Source organism: Budorcas taxicolor, chromosome 9 (genome assembly GCF_023091745.1).
Source record: "Budorcas taxicolor isolate Tak-1 chromosome 9, Takin1.1, whole genome shotgun sequence".
NCBI lineage: Eukaryota > Metazoa > Chordata > Mammalia > Artiodactyla > Bovidae > Budorcas > Budorcas taxicolor.
The window spans coordinates 79,327,456-79,345,537 of record NC_068918.1 but is presented as its reverse complement, the minus strand read 5'-3'; the positions used below and the strand labels follow the sequence as shown (position 1 = coordinate 79,345,537).

The 18,082-nt window shown below is 41.0% G+C and overlaps 1 protein-coding gene across 1 annotated transcript in view; it reads right to left on the bottom strand.

Annotated features, from left to right (window-relative positions):
* Positions 1–18,082, bottom strand: part of MTHFD1L (methylenetetrahydrofolate dehydrogenase (NADP+ dependent) 1 like) — a 173,528-nt gene that overhangs the window by 65,676 nt on the left and 89,770 nt on the right. The window contains exons 21-24 of the mRNA XM_052645507.1: positions 7,033–7,172; positions 3,938–3,979; positions 2,696–2,796; positions 1,952–2,129 (exon numbers count right to left, since the gene is read on the bottom strand). Coding sequence (XP_052501467.1) covers positions 1,952–2,129; positions 2,696–2,796; positions 3,938–3,979; positions 7,033–7,172 — 461 coding nt within the window. The remainder of the gene's footprint in view (positions 1–1,951; positions 2,130–2,695; positions 2,797–3,937; positions 3,980–7,032; positions 7,173–18,082) is intronic.

The following is an 18,082-nucleotide window of genomic DNA, read 5'->3' as shown; positions in this document are numbered from 1 at the left end:
ATTATCATCATACTCTCGATGATTTAACTCTAGACTCAAGACCAATAGAATTTGTGAGGAATGAAGGGATGGGAGAAGCCACTAGTTAAGGCTGAGGACTCCAGCAATCAAGGACTATCTAAGAGGACAAGTCCAGCAGCCAGAGCTGGAGCCAGCAGATTCAGAATGGAGATGTTGGGTAGGAACAAAGATGAATGGAGAAGACTGAGATCCTGGGGAGTTCAGGTATGCTGACTGATGCTCATTATGAAGCTGTTTTTAAATAATTACTAGACAATCCAGCAACTCCTTTTCAGCATATATACCCAAAAGAACTGGAAGCACAGTTTGACATGCATGTTCGCAGCAGCAAGCAGCATTATTTACAACAGCCAAGAGGCGGAAGAAACCCAACTGGCCACTGACAGACACAAGGGCATAAACACACAATGGGCTGTTGTTCAGCCGTAAGGAAGGAAGTTCTGACATACACAATAACATAGATAAACCATGAGGACATTATGCTAAGTAAGGGCTATAGACTGAATGTTTCTGTCCTCCCAAAACTGGTATGTTGAAGCCTAATTCTCAGTGGGATGGTGTATTAAGATGTGAGGCCTTTGGGAGTGATTGGGTTGATGTTACTAGAAGGTTAGGCCCTGGAGTGATTAGGGCATATGGGTGCACCCCTCATGCAAGGGATTAGTGCTCTTATAAAAGACAAGATCCCTCCCCACTTTCACCACATGAGGATACAGTGAGGAGACTGCCATCTAAGAAACAACAAGAAGACCCTTGCCAGATATCTAGTCCGCTTATGCCTTGATCTCAGACATCCCAGCTTCCAAAAGTTATCAGTGATAAATCTCTGCTGTTTACATGTCCACCCAATACTATGATATTCCTCATAGCAGCCTGAAAGGACTGAGGCAGTGAATAAGCCAGTCAAAAAAGGGACATATTCTATGGCTTCACTGGCATGAGACAGCCAGGAATAAAGGGGAAGGAAAAACGAAATGTTAGTGTTTGAAGGGTACAGAGTTTTGCAAGATGAAAAGACCTATGGAGAGAGATGGTGGCTATACAACGTGAAGCTACTTAACACTAGTGAACTGTTCACCTAAAAATGGAAAAGGTGGCCAGTTTTATGTTATATATGTGTTTTACCACAATTCAAAAATTAAAAAATATATATATATTAGACATATTTCATAGCTCAAGAAAACCACGATGCAAAGGGGCTTTAACAGTAACAGACAAGGAAAATACTGCCCATGACTTCCCAAGCATTATGAGACTGGAATTTCATGGGGTTGCAAAGAGTTGGACACAACTGAGCGACTGAACTAAACCGAACTGATGAAAGCCGAAGAATTGATGCTTTTGAACTGCAGTGCTGGAGAAGACTCTCGAGAGTCCCTTGAACTGCAAGGAGATCAAACCAGTCCATCCTAAAGGAAATCAATCCTGACTATTCACTGGAAGGACTAATGCCGAAGCTGAAGCTCCAATACTTTGGGTACCTGATGCAAAGAGCCGACTCATTGGAAAAGATCCTGATGCTGGGAAAGACTGAAGGCAGGAGGAGAAGGGGGGGACAGAGGATGAGATGGTTGGATGGCATCACCGACTCAATGGACATGAGTTTGAGCAAGCTCCAGGAGATGGTGAAGGACAGGGAAGCCTGGCGTGCTGCAGTCCACGGGGTTGAAAAGAGTTGGACATGACTGAGCGACTGAACAACAATGAAGCTGCTCATAAGTCTTGTTCCTGTGCCAACCCTGTTGAACCCTATACTCCAAAGCCCCTCTGCATTAGCGGCCAAAGAGTTGGGGTCCCAAGGAGCTGGACCTTACAGATGGTTCAGCCTCTTCAACCTTTTGTTAATCCTTATCTGCAGAGCTGTCATGACAACCTGTGTGAAGCTCTTAGCACTGGCCTGGCATATCATTATCATTGCGCTGGATCTTACCTGCACATCATACAGGAACTGGAAACGACTTTCTTTGCTTGCAGCTTCTCTCACAGCCCAAGCCAGGTCCACTGACCCTTTCCCACCAATCGACCAGTGATAGCAGGGGACTGCATTAAAGGCGCCAGCCCGCTTCGCAAGCTCACACACCAAGTCAATCTCTGCGCGGGTGTCGGTCCTGGTGATGAAAATGTTTGTGGTTTTGCATCTGTATTCATTTAGCGATGTTTTCAAAGAAAGACTAACTGCTTATAAGAAAGACTAACTGCTTATACAGAACTTTGCTCCCGAACACTGAATATATTCTAAACATCAAAAGTGGTTACATTGTGCTTAAATATATCAGATCTTAAGCAAAGCATGGGGGGAAAAATCTTCTCCAACTATTGTCTCAAATATTTCAAGTTGTTAAAGGTTTTATTGAGAAAATTCCATAGCATATCCCTTTGATCATCCACTGTCTTTCAGTAAGAAATGCTGGTCAGAATTAATAACAATAATAATAATAAAAGCAAAAGAAATGGTAACTTACTTTACAGATTTCATTTCCCTGTTAATATTTGAGAACACATCTGCTAAAGTAAAACCAATCCAAAGAAAACCAAACAAACAAATAGAATGAGTAGAGTATTTCTCTATACTTTAGATGAAGCACAGAAAAGCCCAAACATCCTCAAAACACAAATGCACTTCACAGGGTGGCCCAGTGATACGCCCACATTTAAAGTAGGACACTTGACTTACTTGAAGACATTCAGAGCCACGACAACAGGGACCCCGAAGAGCTGAGCAATCTGAATTTGCTTCTCCAGGTTACAGCAGCCGTCTGCCACCAGCTGGAGGTTCTGTAAGAAAACCAGACCCCTGCATAGTATCACCTCCCGTTAAACCTGCCAAATGACAACAGCAGGCCCACTCTGGCAAGTTTTGTTCCATCTATGCTCACTTTAGCTTTCCTGGTGGCTAAGTCGGTAAAGAAATCTGCCTGCAGTGCAGGAGACCTGGGTTTGATCCCTGGGTTGGGAAGATCCCCTGGAGGAGGGCATGGCAACCCACTCCAGTATTCCTGCCTGTAGAATCCTCATGGACAGAGGAGCCTGGTGGGCAGCAGACCACGGGGTCGCAAAGAGTCAGATATGACTGAGCAACTAAGCATAGCACATGCTTACTTTATTGTCCTGGAAGCTATGCAAGAAAGCCTAAGTCTTTTTTTCCCTAAGAAAAGATGGCTGCAGAAGGAGGAGGCTCATTTTCCAAATAAAGTCTAAAATTATTCTAGATCCAATGGCATATTTGGGTCTCCAGCCAGGCAGCTATTTCTGCTGCTGACTGGCAGCCAACACATCAGCAACATGCCCACGCTCTGTGGGCTGGTGGACAAGAAGGCATAAGGTCCCCGGAGGGTGACAGCCTTGTCCAGCTACTCTCTGCTCAAATTCATGGTGCCACCTGTAGGAGCTAAGAAGTACTGCTGCCGGTCAATCAAAATCTGCAAGTCATCAAAAGAATACATGGGTATAAGCTTCATATAGGCTTCCTTGATGGCTCAGATGGTAAAGAATCCGCCTGCAATGCGGGAGACCTGCGTTCAGTCCCTGGGTTGAGAAGATCCCCTCGAGGAGGGTATGGAGACCCACTCCAGTGTTTTTGCCGGGAGAATCCCCGGGGACAGAGGAGCCTGGTGGGTTACAGACCACAGGGTTGCAAAGAGTCGGGCACGACTTAGCGACTAAATCCACAAGCTTCATATACCTTTATGTGCTGGAGACCATGAAGCCTGCTCTGATGACTGCCCAGACAGAAAGCCTACACCCCTCTTTTCTTAAGATTGGAGAGTTAACTGAATGGATTTTTATCCCTTCCTCCACCCACTAGATTATTAAAGAAGCACTTTTCTAAGAGGCCACTGGCAGAGAACCAGTTTCCTGACGGAGACTCAGCTGCTAGCCAATGGTTAACTGGATTTGAATAATTCTTCACTCTTACCTCTTCCGTATATTCCTTTTTAAGAGGGACCCCAGCAGTTACCTGAGATAAGAAAAGATAAAAATTAAGAATAGTCCTGTCACACTGTTAACTCTGATTAAAGATCTGAAAGAAAAACAAATCATGGCCCCTTTCTGGGAAGGTTCACTTGAAAAGCACATTTTGTGCTTTAAACCAATCATTGGTGGCCCTGGAGGAACATAAAGTCTTCTGGGTGCTTTTAAAAAAATCACTGAAGCCTGAGCTCCACCCTGACCAATTAAACCAGGATTTCTGGGAGTGGGACCCATGGTCAGCAACAGTTAAAAAACTCCTCAGGCAATTCTAATTTCATACTGTTGCCCATTATCCTAGCAAAAAAGGGAACCCACAATATGATTTATACAGAGTGCATCATCATTCTAAATAAATTATAAACCATTTTAAAACAATTGCCATTAGTTTTTCCCTTTTGAGCCTAATTTCTCACAGAAACCAATGGGGTTGGCAGCTTAAAGATAAGGAAACTGAAGTTGAGAGAAGGCAGGTGTCTTGCCCACGGTTACACAACAAATGAGAGGCAGAACAGGAGCATGAATTGTTATAACTGGCTTCTGAAACCCCAATTTAGGGACTTTTCACAGTTCCACATTTTTTTTTCTTTTTTTGGGGGGGTCTATACCCTGCAACTGGTTTCAGTGAGAAACCCTAGCCATTTTAACTCACCAAGGATGTAGTGATCTACTCTCCTCTCTGCAAAGAGGTCTTGAGGATATCAGAAATTCTTTGAAAAGTTACCTCTAACACAGAAATTTTTTTTTTAATTGTGAAGGAACATGATTATTCCAGGTATTTCTATGAGGGTGTTTTTGAATGACACAGTGTAGGTAGGACACATCCAAGCAGTTGAAGGCCTGCTAGAACAAAAAGAAGCTGTGCAAAATTCTCCAGCAGACTGGGACTGGAATATTGGCTTTTCTGAGTCTCCAGCAGTTGCCCACTCTGCAGATTTTTGGACTTGTCAGCCTCCATATTTGGGTGTTAATAACTCCTTACAATAACTCTTTTTAATATAAATACACATCTTATTGGTTGTGGAGAACCCTCCTTTTGACACCATGTTTAAAAAACTAATTATGAAAGAAATATTTGGATCCAAAAGTGTTCGTTCTTTTACTGTATCAAGAATGATCAGCATTTTGGAAGATGAGATATGACTGGGGCTCAAATGGGCAAGTTCAAGGGTCATAGTGTTTTCCACTGTACAAATTATGGGAAAAAAACAAGCTGAATAAACATAAGAGGCAGCTGCGGTTATCTGTGTAACGATATCAAAAGGAAGTAGAAATGATAAAGGATCAAAAACATTAGTAACAGAGTTGATTCAAGTAGGAAGGAATGAGGTGGATAACAGAGAATACAGGATTAAGAAGATTAAAGTTCATTTATTATTCAATTACTGAAAACATTTCCTTGATACAGACTATGCCAGGCATGAGGAATACACAAATTAATAAGACACAGTCCTTAATTTCAAGGAATTCAAAGTTAAAGAGGGAGATGGACCTATAGACATTCATAAAATGATATAAAGTAGAAGCACTAGAGAAGAGGAAAGCTAAACTTCATTTGGCTTCCTGATCCTCCCCTTTATCATTTTCCAACTGTATCTGCGTCTATTATTCTTGAGTCCTGTTACAATCATCACTAGCATGGAACCGTGACATTAAGTAGAAGTAGACGAGGTACCAAGGATTAAGGTGAGCAGAAAATGCAATCATTGTAAAACAGAGCACACACATTAAGATGAACTGAAATAGGATTATAAATCATGTAGTGAATTTTTATAGGACAAAGACGAGACTGGAGTGTGGAATTAAAGTCAAGAGACCTTGATTTCATGTTTGATTAGTCCCCTAAATAGATTACTAAGCAAGACCTGGAATCCTCCTGCAGCTCTGTAATTTTATCTGAACCAGACTAGACAGTGTCTAAGCCCTTTGAGTATTAAAGCCCTTTGATTTTATAATTTTTAGGTTGTAAAATAGGGAAGGGGAATTTCAAACTTATTTCTGGCTTCAATGAATGGATGAAGGATCCAAAAAAGTTTCCCCTCTATTCATATTCAGCTCTGTCTGCTGGACAAAAAGTGGAGGATCTGGATCTCAGCCATAGACTTCAGATCTGGTGATACTGCTCACATCCCCTAAACCCTCATCTGTAAAATGGTGTAAAATAACATCTGCCCCTCCTAGGACAAAGAATTGCTAAGACAATTAAATGCTCCATATTATGGTGTTTCGTCATGGCAAACATTTCTTTATGCTATGTAATTGATTATTGTGTGATGTTTGCCTACAGAGCATGCCAGTTAAGAAATCAGATTTAGCAGTTTGTGTTGTATATCAAGATTTAAGTGATAATGAAACGCCAAATCATTTTATTTCAAAAATGATGAACGAGCACAAGATTTCTCATTCTCCCTCTGGAAATACCTAAAAAAAAAAAAAAAAAAAAAAACACCTTTGCTATGGAAAAGACCAATTTCCCTTTCAGTTGTGTGTGAATTCTACATGTGAGACTTTTGATAAAGTCTTTTAAAATGTTAAAACAGAATTTGAGATTTCTAAGCAAAGCTCTCTCAGAAATAAGCCAGTGCTCTAACAGAGTTAGTTATAAAGTGAAATCATAATAAACAGAAACAGGAGGAAAATAGTGCTAGATGAAATCTGATGAGATGTAGCATCAGTGAACCAAAAAATGATCTATACAAACACTGAACTACCCACCCACAAAAGCCATCACTCTTACTCTTCTGTTCTTCATTCAGGAAACAGAACCTCTATCCTCCCATTACCATGGGGTTATAAAATGTTGACACAAGCTTCAGTTTAGCCTCTTAGAGGTTACATTATGCTCCTTTCCAAAATACTGCTTAGAAATAACTTTGTGGGTGTTACTAATTACTTGATCTTACTGAACTCTAAGTGCCCTGAAATGGTGATTTGTGAAAAAGGAGACATTTTAGAAAACCGTAGTGATGAAGCAGGTTTGAGTGTTTTGAAGACTCAATTAGGCTTCATTCTGTTTTATTAGAAAGGAAGCATGGAACTTACACTTGGTCCACCTCCATGCATCTTCAGAGCCCTCACGGTCGCCACCAGAACCACAACGTTGGGCACCAAACCAGAAGCTCTGCACTTGATGTTGAAGAATTTCTCCATGCCAATATCAGCACCAAAGCCAGCTTCAGTCACTGTGGAGAATTGAGTTGGAAACCTGCTATGATCTTCTAAAACAATGGTAAGTTTTGACAATCATTGGTGTGGTTCAAATTCAAAGGATGACAAATTCCTCTCCACGTTCAAGGCTACTATACACCATGGTATCCTGTTCATGCTACTGCTAAGTCGCTTCAGTCGTGTCCGACTCTGTGCTACCCCATAGACGGCAGCCCACCAGGCTCCCCCGTCCCTGGGATTCTCCAAGCAAGAACACTGGAGTGGGCTGCCATTTCCTTCTCCAATGTATGAAAGTGAAAAGTGAAAGTGAAGTCGCTCAGTCGTGTCCGACTCTTGGTGACCCCATGGACTGCAGCCTATCAGGCTCCTCCGTCCATGGGATTTTCCAGGCAAGAGCACTGGAGTGGGGTGCCATTGCCTTACACAAAGGTAAAAAGATGTTCCCCTGGTTTTAGAAAATGTTCTGCTTCTTTATGTTTCTTATGTTTACAATGTTCAGAATTGTAAAAATATGACTCTTGACTCGGCTTCACACCACTGCTCCTTAAGGATTCACTGCCCTGGCCAAGATTTTTCTTCCAGGGTAGAATGTCAAGGCAAAGTTTTTCTTAACCCAGATGGGATTTTCAAGTTTTTAATCAGGTTCCAAAAAGTCAATCAGTGTCAAACAACACTGCTAGCATGATTACCATAGAAAATCCTTACTCTTTATAAGACACACACAGAATCACTTATATTAATGCATTTCTATTAGGGGACAAAGTTGATATTAGTTGAGTGGCTTAAGGTTGATCATCAGGCTCGATAAGATAGCATCTTTATTTCATAACCACAGAAGACAGTCGTCTGTAACCATTCTTTCCCTGTCCCCAGACTGCTAGAAATGTTACTGAGGCAGTTATGGCTATACCAGGGAGGCCATCCCAACACTGCCTTCCAAGAGGATAACCCCTGACTCTGGGTCAGCAGCAGCATTTTCATACACAGGGCAGAGAGCTGGACCAGACACACGAGCAGCCCCTTGGGGGCTTAGAAACACAGACTCATGGGTTCTATCCCAGAACTACTGAACCAGAACCAGCATTCTGACAAGATCCTCTGGTGAGATGAATGCTCATTAAGATTTGAGAAGCACACTGCTCTAGGAAAGAAATACTATCAATGTAAATAGAAGGTAAATATTTATGGAATATGTACTACATACTCACAGTACAACCAAAGCCATAATTTATGGCAGAGATAGGAATAGACAGTAAAAGAATTTACTAAGATAAAATAAAAACTATTTAACCTGTGAACAAATGAGGATATTTGTGCCCAGCATTCATTGAATACACATATTTTCAAAAAATTAATAAAAATAAAACTCCAGTAATTTCAGATCCTTTTTTTTCCAGACGCTTTCTGACCTTTCTTTAGTCAACCAGTTATCCTAATTCTTTATGGTTTCCTTTTAGTGCCTCATATGACTATGTAATTTTTTAGAATAGGTAGAATTTTTGTAGCCTGCTCTTTTAAAGTTATCACAGTTTTCTTACTGTACTACAAACTTTCAAAATGTATGATTATAAGTGGCAGCTTATAATTTTGTTAAGTTGATGTACCAAGATTTGCAAAATTCTTCCGCCTGTTATTCGATGTTTGAGTTGTTTCCAATATAAAGAACGCTGCAAAGTATCTGTGCATATGAGTTTAACTTGTTTCAAATTATATTCTTGGAATAAATTCCCAAGGGTAAGAGTATGGTGCCAGGATATAAAATTTTTTATGATGATATGCTTTTGACATATTGAAAAATATTCCTTTGAAAGTATTCAATTTGGAATGAACATAGCTACAAGTCATTTTCTTCCCCTTTACTATACTTCCTTTGAACAAGAGACATAGCAGGACAATTTGAAGAAATAAAATACATTCCTTTTAATACAGAATTTAGGACAATTTTGGTGATTTGATCACTGTAGCTGACCCTCGGCATTCACGGGGGATTAGTTCCAGCAGCCCCTGCGAACACCATAATCTGAGGATGCTTCTATAAAGCTCTTTATATAAAATGGAGTGGTACATTGAATGTAGTCAGCCTTCCGTATCTGCAGATGCAAAGGGCTGATTGTAGTTAAAGGTCAAAACCAGAGGAGATTGTTGACAGCAAAAATCCCTATCTCAGTGGTACCCCTGTTACAGGGATTCAAGTAACCAAAGTTTTACAGGTTTTATTTTTAAATGCTAAGGTATTTTAAAAACTGGTTAATGTTATCCTATTGTCAGAAGTAGACTATTATTCACCTAACATGGTTTGATCAAATGATCTCTAAGGTCTTTCCAGTTGGGTGCACGTTTCCACATGAAGCTCCCCTATTAAGACTATAAACTCCATAAGGATAGGGACCATGTCTGTAGGAGAGATGAACACTGCAAGGCACATGTTTGCGTGCCAAGTTGCTTCAGTTGTGTCTGACTCTTTGCGACCCTATGGACTGTAGCTTGCCAGGCTCTTCTGTCCATGGGATTCTCCAGCCAAGAATACTGGAGTGGATTGCCATGCTCTCCAAGTAGGCACCTCTGATCATCTCAGGAAAAGGAAGCTGCTCTCTGCCCCTCCTAGCCTTCTGGTTTGCTGCCCCACAGACCCACACCTATTTCTGCATGTAGCATCCTAATTAGCCTGAGTGGAGGAAGGGACCATATCTTAATCATCTTTGTATCACTAGTAACCAACGTAACACCCAGTGCAAAAAAAGAAAAAAGAAGAATTAATTAACAAAGAAAAGAAGAAGCTATCAGAGAAAGAGCCAGTGGTGATTTAAAGTAAATGCTATCACTCAGTGGAAATGGTAGATAGACACATATGCAGGTATGGGGAATCGTAACAAAAAGAACTTCGGCTCGGGAAGGAAACAGAATGCCACGGTAAAGTTTCAGGACTGTGGCTTCTAAATGCAAAGGAAATATGGAGGCAAAGAATGTGAAGAAAACCCAAGCAAGGAGGAAGTGCCAGATTCTCATCTGCTGAAAACGTCTGAAATACTGTGCTTTTGTTTTCAAATATCAGACTGCTGTAAGAAAATGGAAGGTATGCTGGTGGGTAATTCTTTAAAATTAAGGACCACTTCATAAGGTGTCATCAACAAGAACTAACTCGGATGTTTCACCATGCCGTGCTGTATATCTGTGTCTTCGGCCCTTGGGGAGGGGGCACGTTATCTGGCTGTAGGTGGGGGCAAGTTCCTTTTCCTAGCCAATTCCTGGGACTTGTCAACATCAAAAACCTGTAAGTAACATTTTCTTAGTGATCTGAAGAAAACGTTAGTGATCTGAAATAAGCCATGTATTCCCTTCCTGTAAAAGTCCTCTCTATAATTTTAAAAACAGATACAGGTGAAGGAATTATTTAATGTGGACTGTAGCTCAGACTTGGTCTTCAGTCATGAAGCAAATACATTTACTTATGATTTAGCATTCCTGAAAAGCACACAGTGTAGGCTTCTGAAAGCTGCATGTTTTAAAAAGGTTTGCGAGAAATTGCCCATGTCACAAGAATTATTTGTCTTGGCAATCCCTTTTCTTTGGGGGGCACAGCGGAGAGGAGTTTACAGCTATTCAACTTACAGCATGAATGGAAACAGGAAACACTGATACTCTGATTGTGTGAGCATAGAAGCTAGTAGATAGCCATTTTATAGCCTGGTTTGATTTGAACTTTGAAACCCATAATCTTCTCAGAAAGGAACTGTCGGTGGGTCTGCTTTGGGAAAGGACTCACTATGTGGACAAACACTGTTAGTAACCTCACAGGAAACAAGAGCTCTGCACAAAAGCCAATACTGGACAACCAGGTCTCTCTGTTCTTATCTGCTAGGACACTGTGAGTCACATAGTACAAATGGAATAGAAAAAACAGCAACAAAAAAGCCACTATTGGCAGGCACGCTTGCTATCGATGAAATTATTCAGTGAGGCAGAGAGATGATGCTTGTATGTAACTTATTTTATCACGTCCCTACTTGCTCTGGACACAGAAGTTGCAGGGACAATTAGGACTCATATTTTATAGTAATCACTGATCTGCTATCTTAAGAAAAAACACACAAAAACCCTGCTACGATCATGACATCATAGGTAGGCCCTATAAGCTACGAAAAGCGAAACTTGCTCAGCTGTGTCCGATTCTTTGCGACCCCACGGACTATTCAGTCCATGGAATTCTCCAGGCCAGAATACTGGAGAGGGCACAGTTTTCTTTCTCCAGGGGATCTTCTCAATCCAGGGATCAAACCCAGGTCTCCCGCATTGCAGGCAGATTCTTTACCAGCTGAGCCACCAGGGAAGCTCTTTCTAAGCTATGGTTTCATAAAAATTCTAGGTCTATAAGGGTCCGTTAGGGATCACACACACTGACCTCCTTGGGCCTCCTATGTGCCAGGTAAGCTCTTTTCTTGAGATAACAACACAGAAGCTGCGATGGTATCTGAGGTCACTCTGATGCGCGGGGCAGAGTTTGCCTTTCTGCACTATGTGCTCTCTGCCATTCTGCACAAACACACTCAACTAAACATACACACCCCAGAACTTAGAAACAATCTTTGTTTCTTCTCATTCAATAATTAATGAACTTCTATCACCCTGCCAGGCATCTAAACATTTATCAACATGCCCTTGTCTTCACTTAGGGAGGAAACAGGTCTGTCTGCACATATTCAACATGATAAAGATGAGAAAGATTCATTCATTACCTAATGGCAAAGGAGCATCTTTCTGATCTTTCTTTTCATTTTTTTTTTCCTGTTTGAATTCCCTTCGGTACTTTTAAAATGTTTAATCATTTACGAGCATGTAGGTAAATGTGAATCAACTCTCCTCTATGTTTAATTCTGGATGACCTCATGGGTTAGTACATTCACTGAACCCATTTCTGTCAAATCACAATCTTAAGTGTGGTTCAGTGCTTCTCAACTGGGAACATTTCACAGTATCTGAAATCATTTTTGGTTACTCTAACTGGCATCGAGTAAGTGGGAGCCAGGGATGCTGCTAAACACCATAGAATTCAGAGGACAGACACTCATCCCCTTGAAAAAAACCAAAAATACAAAAAACAACCACCCAGAATTATTCATCCCAAATGCCCAGAGGTAACATTCTGCTCTAGTTCAAGCATAACAAAGGAGCCTTGTACTTTCGAGACACTCTTTCTGAGAATGTTACAAATGTGTTTCCTGTGATAAAACAAAAGCTTGTACAAGATTATGCTAACAATAACCTTATATACCATAAGACATGGAAATATGAATAAAAAATCCGCTAAGCAAAGTTTGATGTTCTGTGTCAATGATGTGTTTACTACAACACAGCAGTTCCTAGTGATGAAAAGTAGTGTCTCACTGATGACAGATGCACCAACTTCATAAGAAAGCAGGGAATACAGAACAACACAGGTGATGGCCATGATCCATCTTACTACTAAGAAGAAATATATATGGTGGGGAAAAGCTGTTCAGAGACTGGGGCTCAAGAGAGGCACAGGTGTTACTATTTACTGACATATCTGTGTGCCTGCCAATGCATTAGACATCCTCCATCTCATTCCACTTTTCATCACCTTTATCCACTGCTTATAGATTATGAAGTTATTATGAAGATTTAAATAGTTTTTTTCCAAAGTCACACAGTTAGGCAATAGAGCTTGGATGGAAAACTATGGTCCATCTGACTGCAGGCTACGCCCCACCCCATCCTGCCTTGTCCGTGTATAACTGATTCTGCAGCATTTCTCTAACTCAGCTGCTTAGCAAGTTGTGCAACAAGATGAAAATCTCAACACCTTGTACTTTAGTAATAATCTGATACCTAAGATGTAGCTCTAGATTCTTCTCCCGAAGTCCAGACTTGTTTTCTAATTGCAATGTGGTCCCTCTATGATAAAAGAAAGCAAGTCACCTGCAGTCTCCTCCCCTCCATTATGGTATTTCCTCCCTTCCTCCTCTTGCCCTCTTTCCTTCCATCCTCTTTCTCTCTCTTTATGCAGAAAGTTATTTTCTGTCTTAGAGCAGTTCATTTAGGGATAGGGAATCACGTCCTCTCTTAGTTCTCAGCCTACAGTACTGAGTCCTGGGCAGCAAGCAGCAGGCAGTGTTACTGGTGAAAAACAAAGACGCCCCAGAGAGCAAGCTGCAAGGACCAGCTCCATCTGGTCTTGGTATCTAACACCCAGTTGAAATGGGCCACAGGCAGAGAATACTCACTCTGCAGGCTGGCCTCTTGAGAACCTAATGGAAATCTGGGGTCCAGGGAGTCACCACCTCTCACTGGATGAGTCAGGTCCCAAGACTTGTCTGCCCAGCCTCATTCAGCTAGGCGTCTACCCTCCAGCACTGGCTGGGGAAATGAGTAACCACAATTCTCTAGCTTGGGTTTTCTTTTCCAAACCGTACACCTTGGTGGGAGAAAAAAAGCAGCAAACATTTTAGATCTGAAATTCTCCTTTCTGCTTTTACTCTGAGGAAGACCCTCCTTGCACTCAGATAAAGAGTTAAAATCGAGGCACCAAAAGTTGTCCCCGAGTTTCTGGCTTCTTGACATGCTCGAATGTTATCACCATCATAGCAAAATTGAATTTCCACCTTGCTGTGTCACTAAGGGCTCTTTATTCTGCGTGTGCTCAGAAGATTAGAATTTTCAGATTTCGCAGCCACTTTATAATGGTAATAATTTTTCTCTCCATGATACATGCAACTGACATGTATATCAAATATACAACACAGCGAGTCCCCATTACTCTGGGACATGAACTTGAATTTACGGACTGTTACAGGTCTCTCAGAAAACCTAGCCTTTGCAATGAGTTTAGCTCAAAACAGGTTGAGATAAGAAATACATCGGCACAGCACAGATTTTGCTAACTTAATCCTAAAAAGAATTTCTTCTAAAACAGAGGGAGAAATCAAACTGTAACTTTCATTCAGTTGGCACTTAACTTTCTCATGACAAATCAGAAAATAAACAAAACCTTTGCACAGGAAGAAGGTATATGCTGGATTAGGCTTCATTCTGAAGCACTGTGGGCTCTAATTCCTGAACAAAGCTAAAGGAAATGGAAACTGGACTCTTCAAATTGCCCTTTTCTGCCATGTGGAAGCAGGTCTATTCAGCTGCAGCTGAATAGGGAAAGTGGAGGTCAGAGTCACAGAAGCACATAAATTCTGAATTGGAGCTCAAGGTAGGCTGGCCCTCGAGGATTTTAATTACTTTTTCAATGATTAGAAGGAGACTAAGTGAACCAGGATGAATCAGTAAATGACAGAGAAAGCTCTGTATTATGACTACAGCTGGGGGAAAAAAAGGAGGAACTTGCTTAGAACTTATTAAACATAAAGGATCCAACTCATCTTAAGTCTTTGAAGTTTTACAAAAAATTAAATCACTTCTGCCTTCTTGGATTTGTCTTTGCTCTTGGGTTTTTTAAATGTCTTAGAGTCAAATTTCCATCAGCTGTACAGATTCAACTAGGCACATATTAGGAGACTTACAGGGGAAAAAAAAAAAAGCTAAAAAGGTGGTGGCGGGGAGAATCCAAGATTAATATTGTGCGTGTGTTCAGTCGCTTCAGTCGTGTGCGACTCTGCAACCCCAAGGACTGCAGCCCGCCAGGCTCCTCTGTCCATGGGAGTCTCCAGACAAGAATACTGGAGTGGGTTGCCATGTCCTCCTCCAAGGGATGGATCTTCCCTACCCAGGGATCAAACCCGCATCTCCTGCACTGCAGGCAGATTCTTTTACCCACTGAGCCACCTAGGGAGTCCAATATTAATATTAACTTGTGCTTTTTTCTTTCTTACCTTTTGGTAATGGCAGCACTTACACATGAGGAGAAGTCTGGTAGTTGTATGGAATGCATGAGAAGGTTACAGGCGATTTATCAGGGAAAAGGGAAAGAGAAGACATGGAAAGTACAGAAAGGACATAAAGTGAAGTCACTCAGTCGTGTCCGACTCTTTGCGACCCCATGGACTAGCGTACCATGCTCCTCCGTCCATGGGATTCTCCAGGCAAGAGTACTGGAGTGGACTGCCATTTCCTTCTCCAGGGGATCTTCCTGACCCAGGGATCGAACCCAGGTGTCCCACATTGTAGGCAGACACTTTACCATCTGAGCCACCAGGGAAGTCCTAGAAAGGATATAGGTCCCCATGAATAATCTACTTCAAAAATAAAAACTCTGAAAATACCAGTAATGACACTTAGATGTACTCTGTTATATGGAGCCAGAATTTCCTTCCTCCAGAGAATTAATTAAGCATAGACTCTGGTTCAATTATTTGAACTCATCATTATCATTAATCATCCTGTTTTGTAAAATGATTCTGACCAAAGTGTAATTTGATTTGGGGGGGGAAAAAAAAAGTTTAGATGAAAATTAAATTATACATGCTATATTTTTACCTCCCTTATAAAAATCCAACTGAATTAAATTTATAAATTCATTATTGAAATAGATGTCATCTTCTTGTAGGGATCAGGAGCGTTTGTACAAGGCCACTGTTTTGACCAGGGTTTTAACCCTTCTGTTTTTAGCAAACTGTGGTATCCCAAAGTTCTGGACTTCTGGATGATTGCTTGGGGCAGAGCTGTTTTCTTGCAGCTCCTGAGAAATGGACACTAGGAAACTAACTTGAAACAAATTCTAAAAGTCTGTGCCAACACCATGCTTTAATCTAAAATAATGAAAAGATGAAATAGAACATTTTGCATCAAGCAGTTTATGAAAATCAACCCAAGGAGGAAAAAAACTATAAATGTCAAAAGGTAAATATACTTTGTCTTGAGGGTTCCAAGGAAAAAAGAACACCCCCAAACCTCTACTGGCTTCTTCTGCAAGTACAAGAAACCCAGCAAGAGAAACCAAGATTCCTGAGCTTGAAAACAAATTAAATCTACCAACATTCCTATTATAACAATTTTTATTATAGAAAAAGAAACGAAGACAGAAGGAAAGCATTTCAAACTTGAAAGTTGGAAGATTCTACAATGTATTCAACTAAATAAAAGTAGGTTGGGCAGGAATTTGTGAACTGAGGGTAGAAATCCATTAGTGTTTTACATAATCAAATTATTGGGTTGCAAACAGAACTTTTTCTAAAAACAAAGAAATAGGATAGGAAATACTAGAAATGTTAGGATACACTACATAGGATAAGAGGAAGTAGTCAATTCATAAGACATTGACTCCTTTTTTGCACACGTGTGTGCATGTGTGCACATGCATTTTGTACATAAAATATACTTTACGCTCTAGCTTTCAGTCAGAAAACATCCAACAGCCCCTGGTCCAGACTCTACTTCGTACATTTCTTATTTAGGAAGGGAGACAGATTGGCTGGTTCTACAGTCCTGTCTAGGCCTACTGGTTTCTCCCAAGATCACTGTGATGATTTTCCAGGCCTGGTCCCACTCTAATCAGCACTGGAACAAACAGAACAGGCAGCTCAAAAGAATGACAACGTAGACCTCAGTGTAATCAGCCATTATCATTATATTTAGAGGCACATATGCGATGTCACTCTCACTGATACAGGGCCGTGTAGGGAGGAAAGGTCTTTTTGGATGTGTGGAGGCAGGAACAGCCTCTCTCCATGGTCCTTCTTTCAGTGTTTCCTTAGTGTGTCTGCTCTGGTCACTAGTGCTAGTTAAGCTCCCCCTGCCTGTCCAGTGAGATCTTAAAAGGACTCGATACAACCAAGCAAACGAGGGCACACTGAAAAAGCCGGCATTCCCTTCTGTGTCTAAAAAACTCAAACTGAAGCTAACTGCCCTGAAAAGGAGAGCTGAGCATATTTTTTCTTTGGCTTATTTTAAAAATGATCTTTTGTGTACAAAGTGAAAGTGACAGTATGAAATATATATGATTAGAAACATATTATTGATATATTGTTGGAATATTTGATGTGAAGGAGAAACGTATCTGGTGTTTTAACCATTTCACTGTAATTTACATTCTTGGATCTCTCTGTACTGTTGACAGAGAACATGCCCTTGAGAGGTCCAAGAAAACCCAGTTTATAAAAGAAAGGTAACAAAGTGTTAAGAGTAATACTCCTGTTCTCACCTCTTACCTCTACCCTGTCCGCACAGCAGAAGGAGCTGAAAGTAAAGACTCGTGTCATTTTTACTTTGTATAAACAAAAAGCTCATTTTGCCATCTCTCTCTCTCTCATTCTTGGTATGGTCCAAGTATGGCTTCATATCTAGAAGTGGGTCCAACTTGGGTAAAGTACCAATAATAAAAATGATTATTTGTATTACACAGGAAAATACTAATCTTTGATACACTTAAGAATGAAAGTGAGCCAGTTGGTTTGGCTGATTCAGAAGATAATTTTAAGTATGTTTGTGTAGAGAAGTGAAAGGTCTCATTTCTCTAAACCACGGCTGGCCACCAGGCAGATGTTGGAGAGAGAGAGAAAGAGACAGATGGTTACATGGATGACTCGGCATTAACTCAATTCCAAGTCTAGGAAAACCTCTTGAACGATGTCATGCTGACCTCACCTTTCCATTTAAAGGAGCCCACACAGAACCAGAAAATGTCTTAGCTCCTCTTGCAGCTAGGTATGGCTATGAGACCAAGGTTGTTTAGTGAGATGTAAACAGAAGTGCTATGTGACTTCTAGGAAGATCCTTACCAGCGATATGGTGATATGCCTTTCATTCTTCTGGTTGGCTGGGATATAGATGTGATGGCTGGGGCCTGTGCAACCATACTGGGCTACTAGGCACCCCCTAATGATTGAGTAGATGACATACCAGTCCAAACTGCCTACCCTGGATTTCTCTTAAATGGCAGAGAAATAGACATATTTGTTTTGGGTCACTTTTCTTCACTATTGCTGCTATGTGTGGGTGAACCAAGGGCTTCCCTGATGGCTCC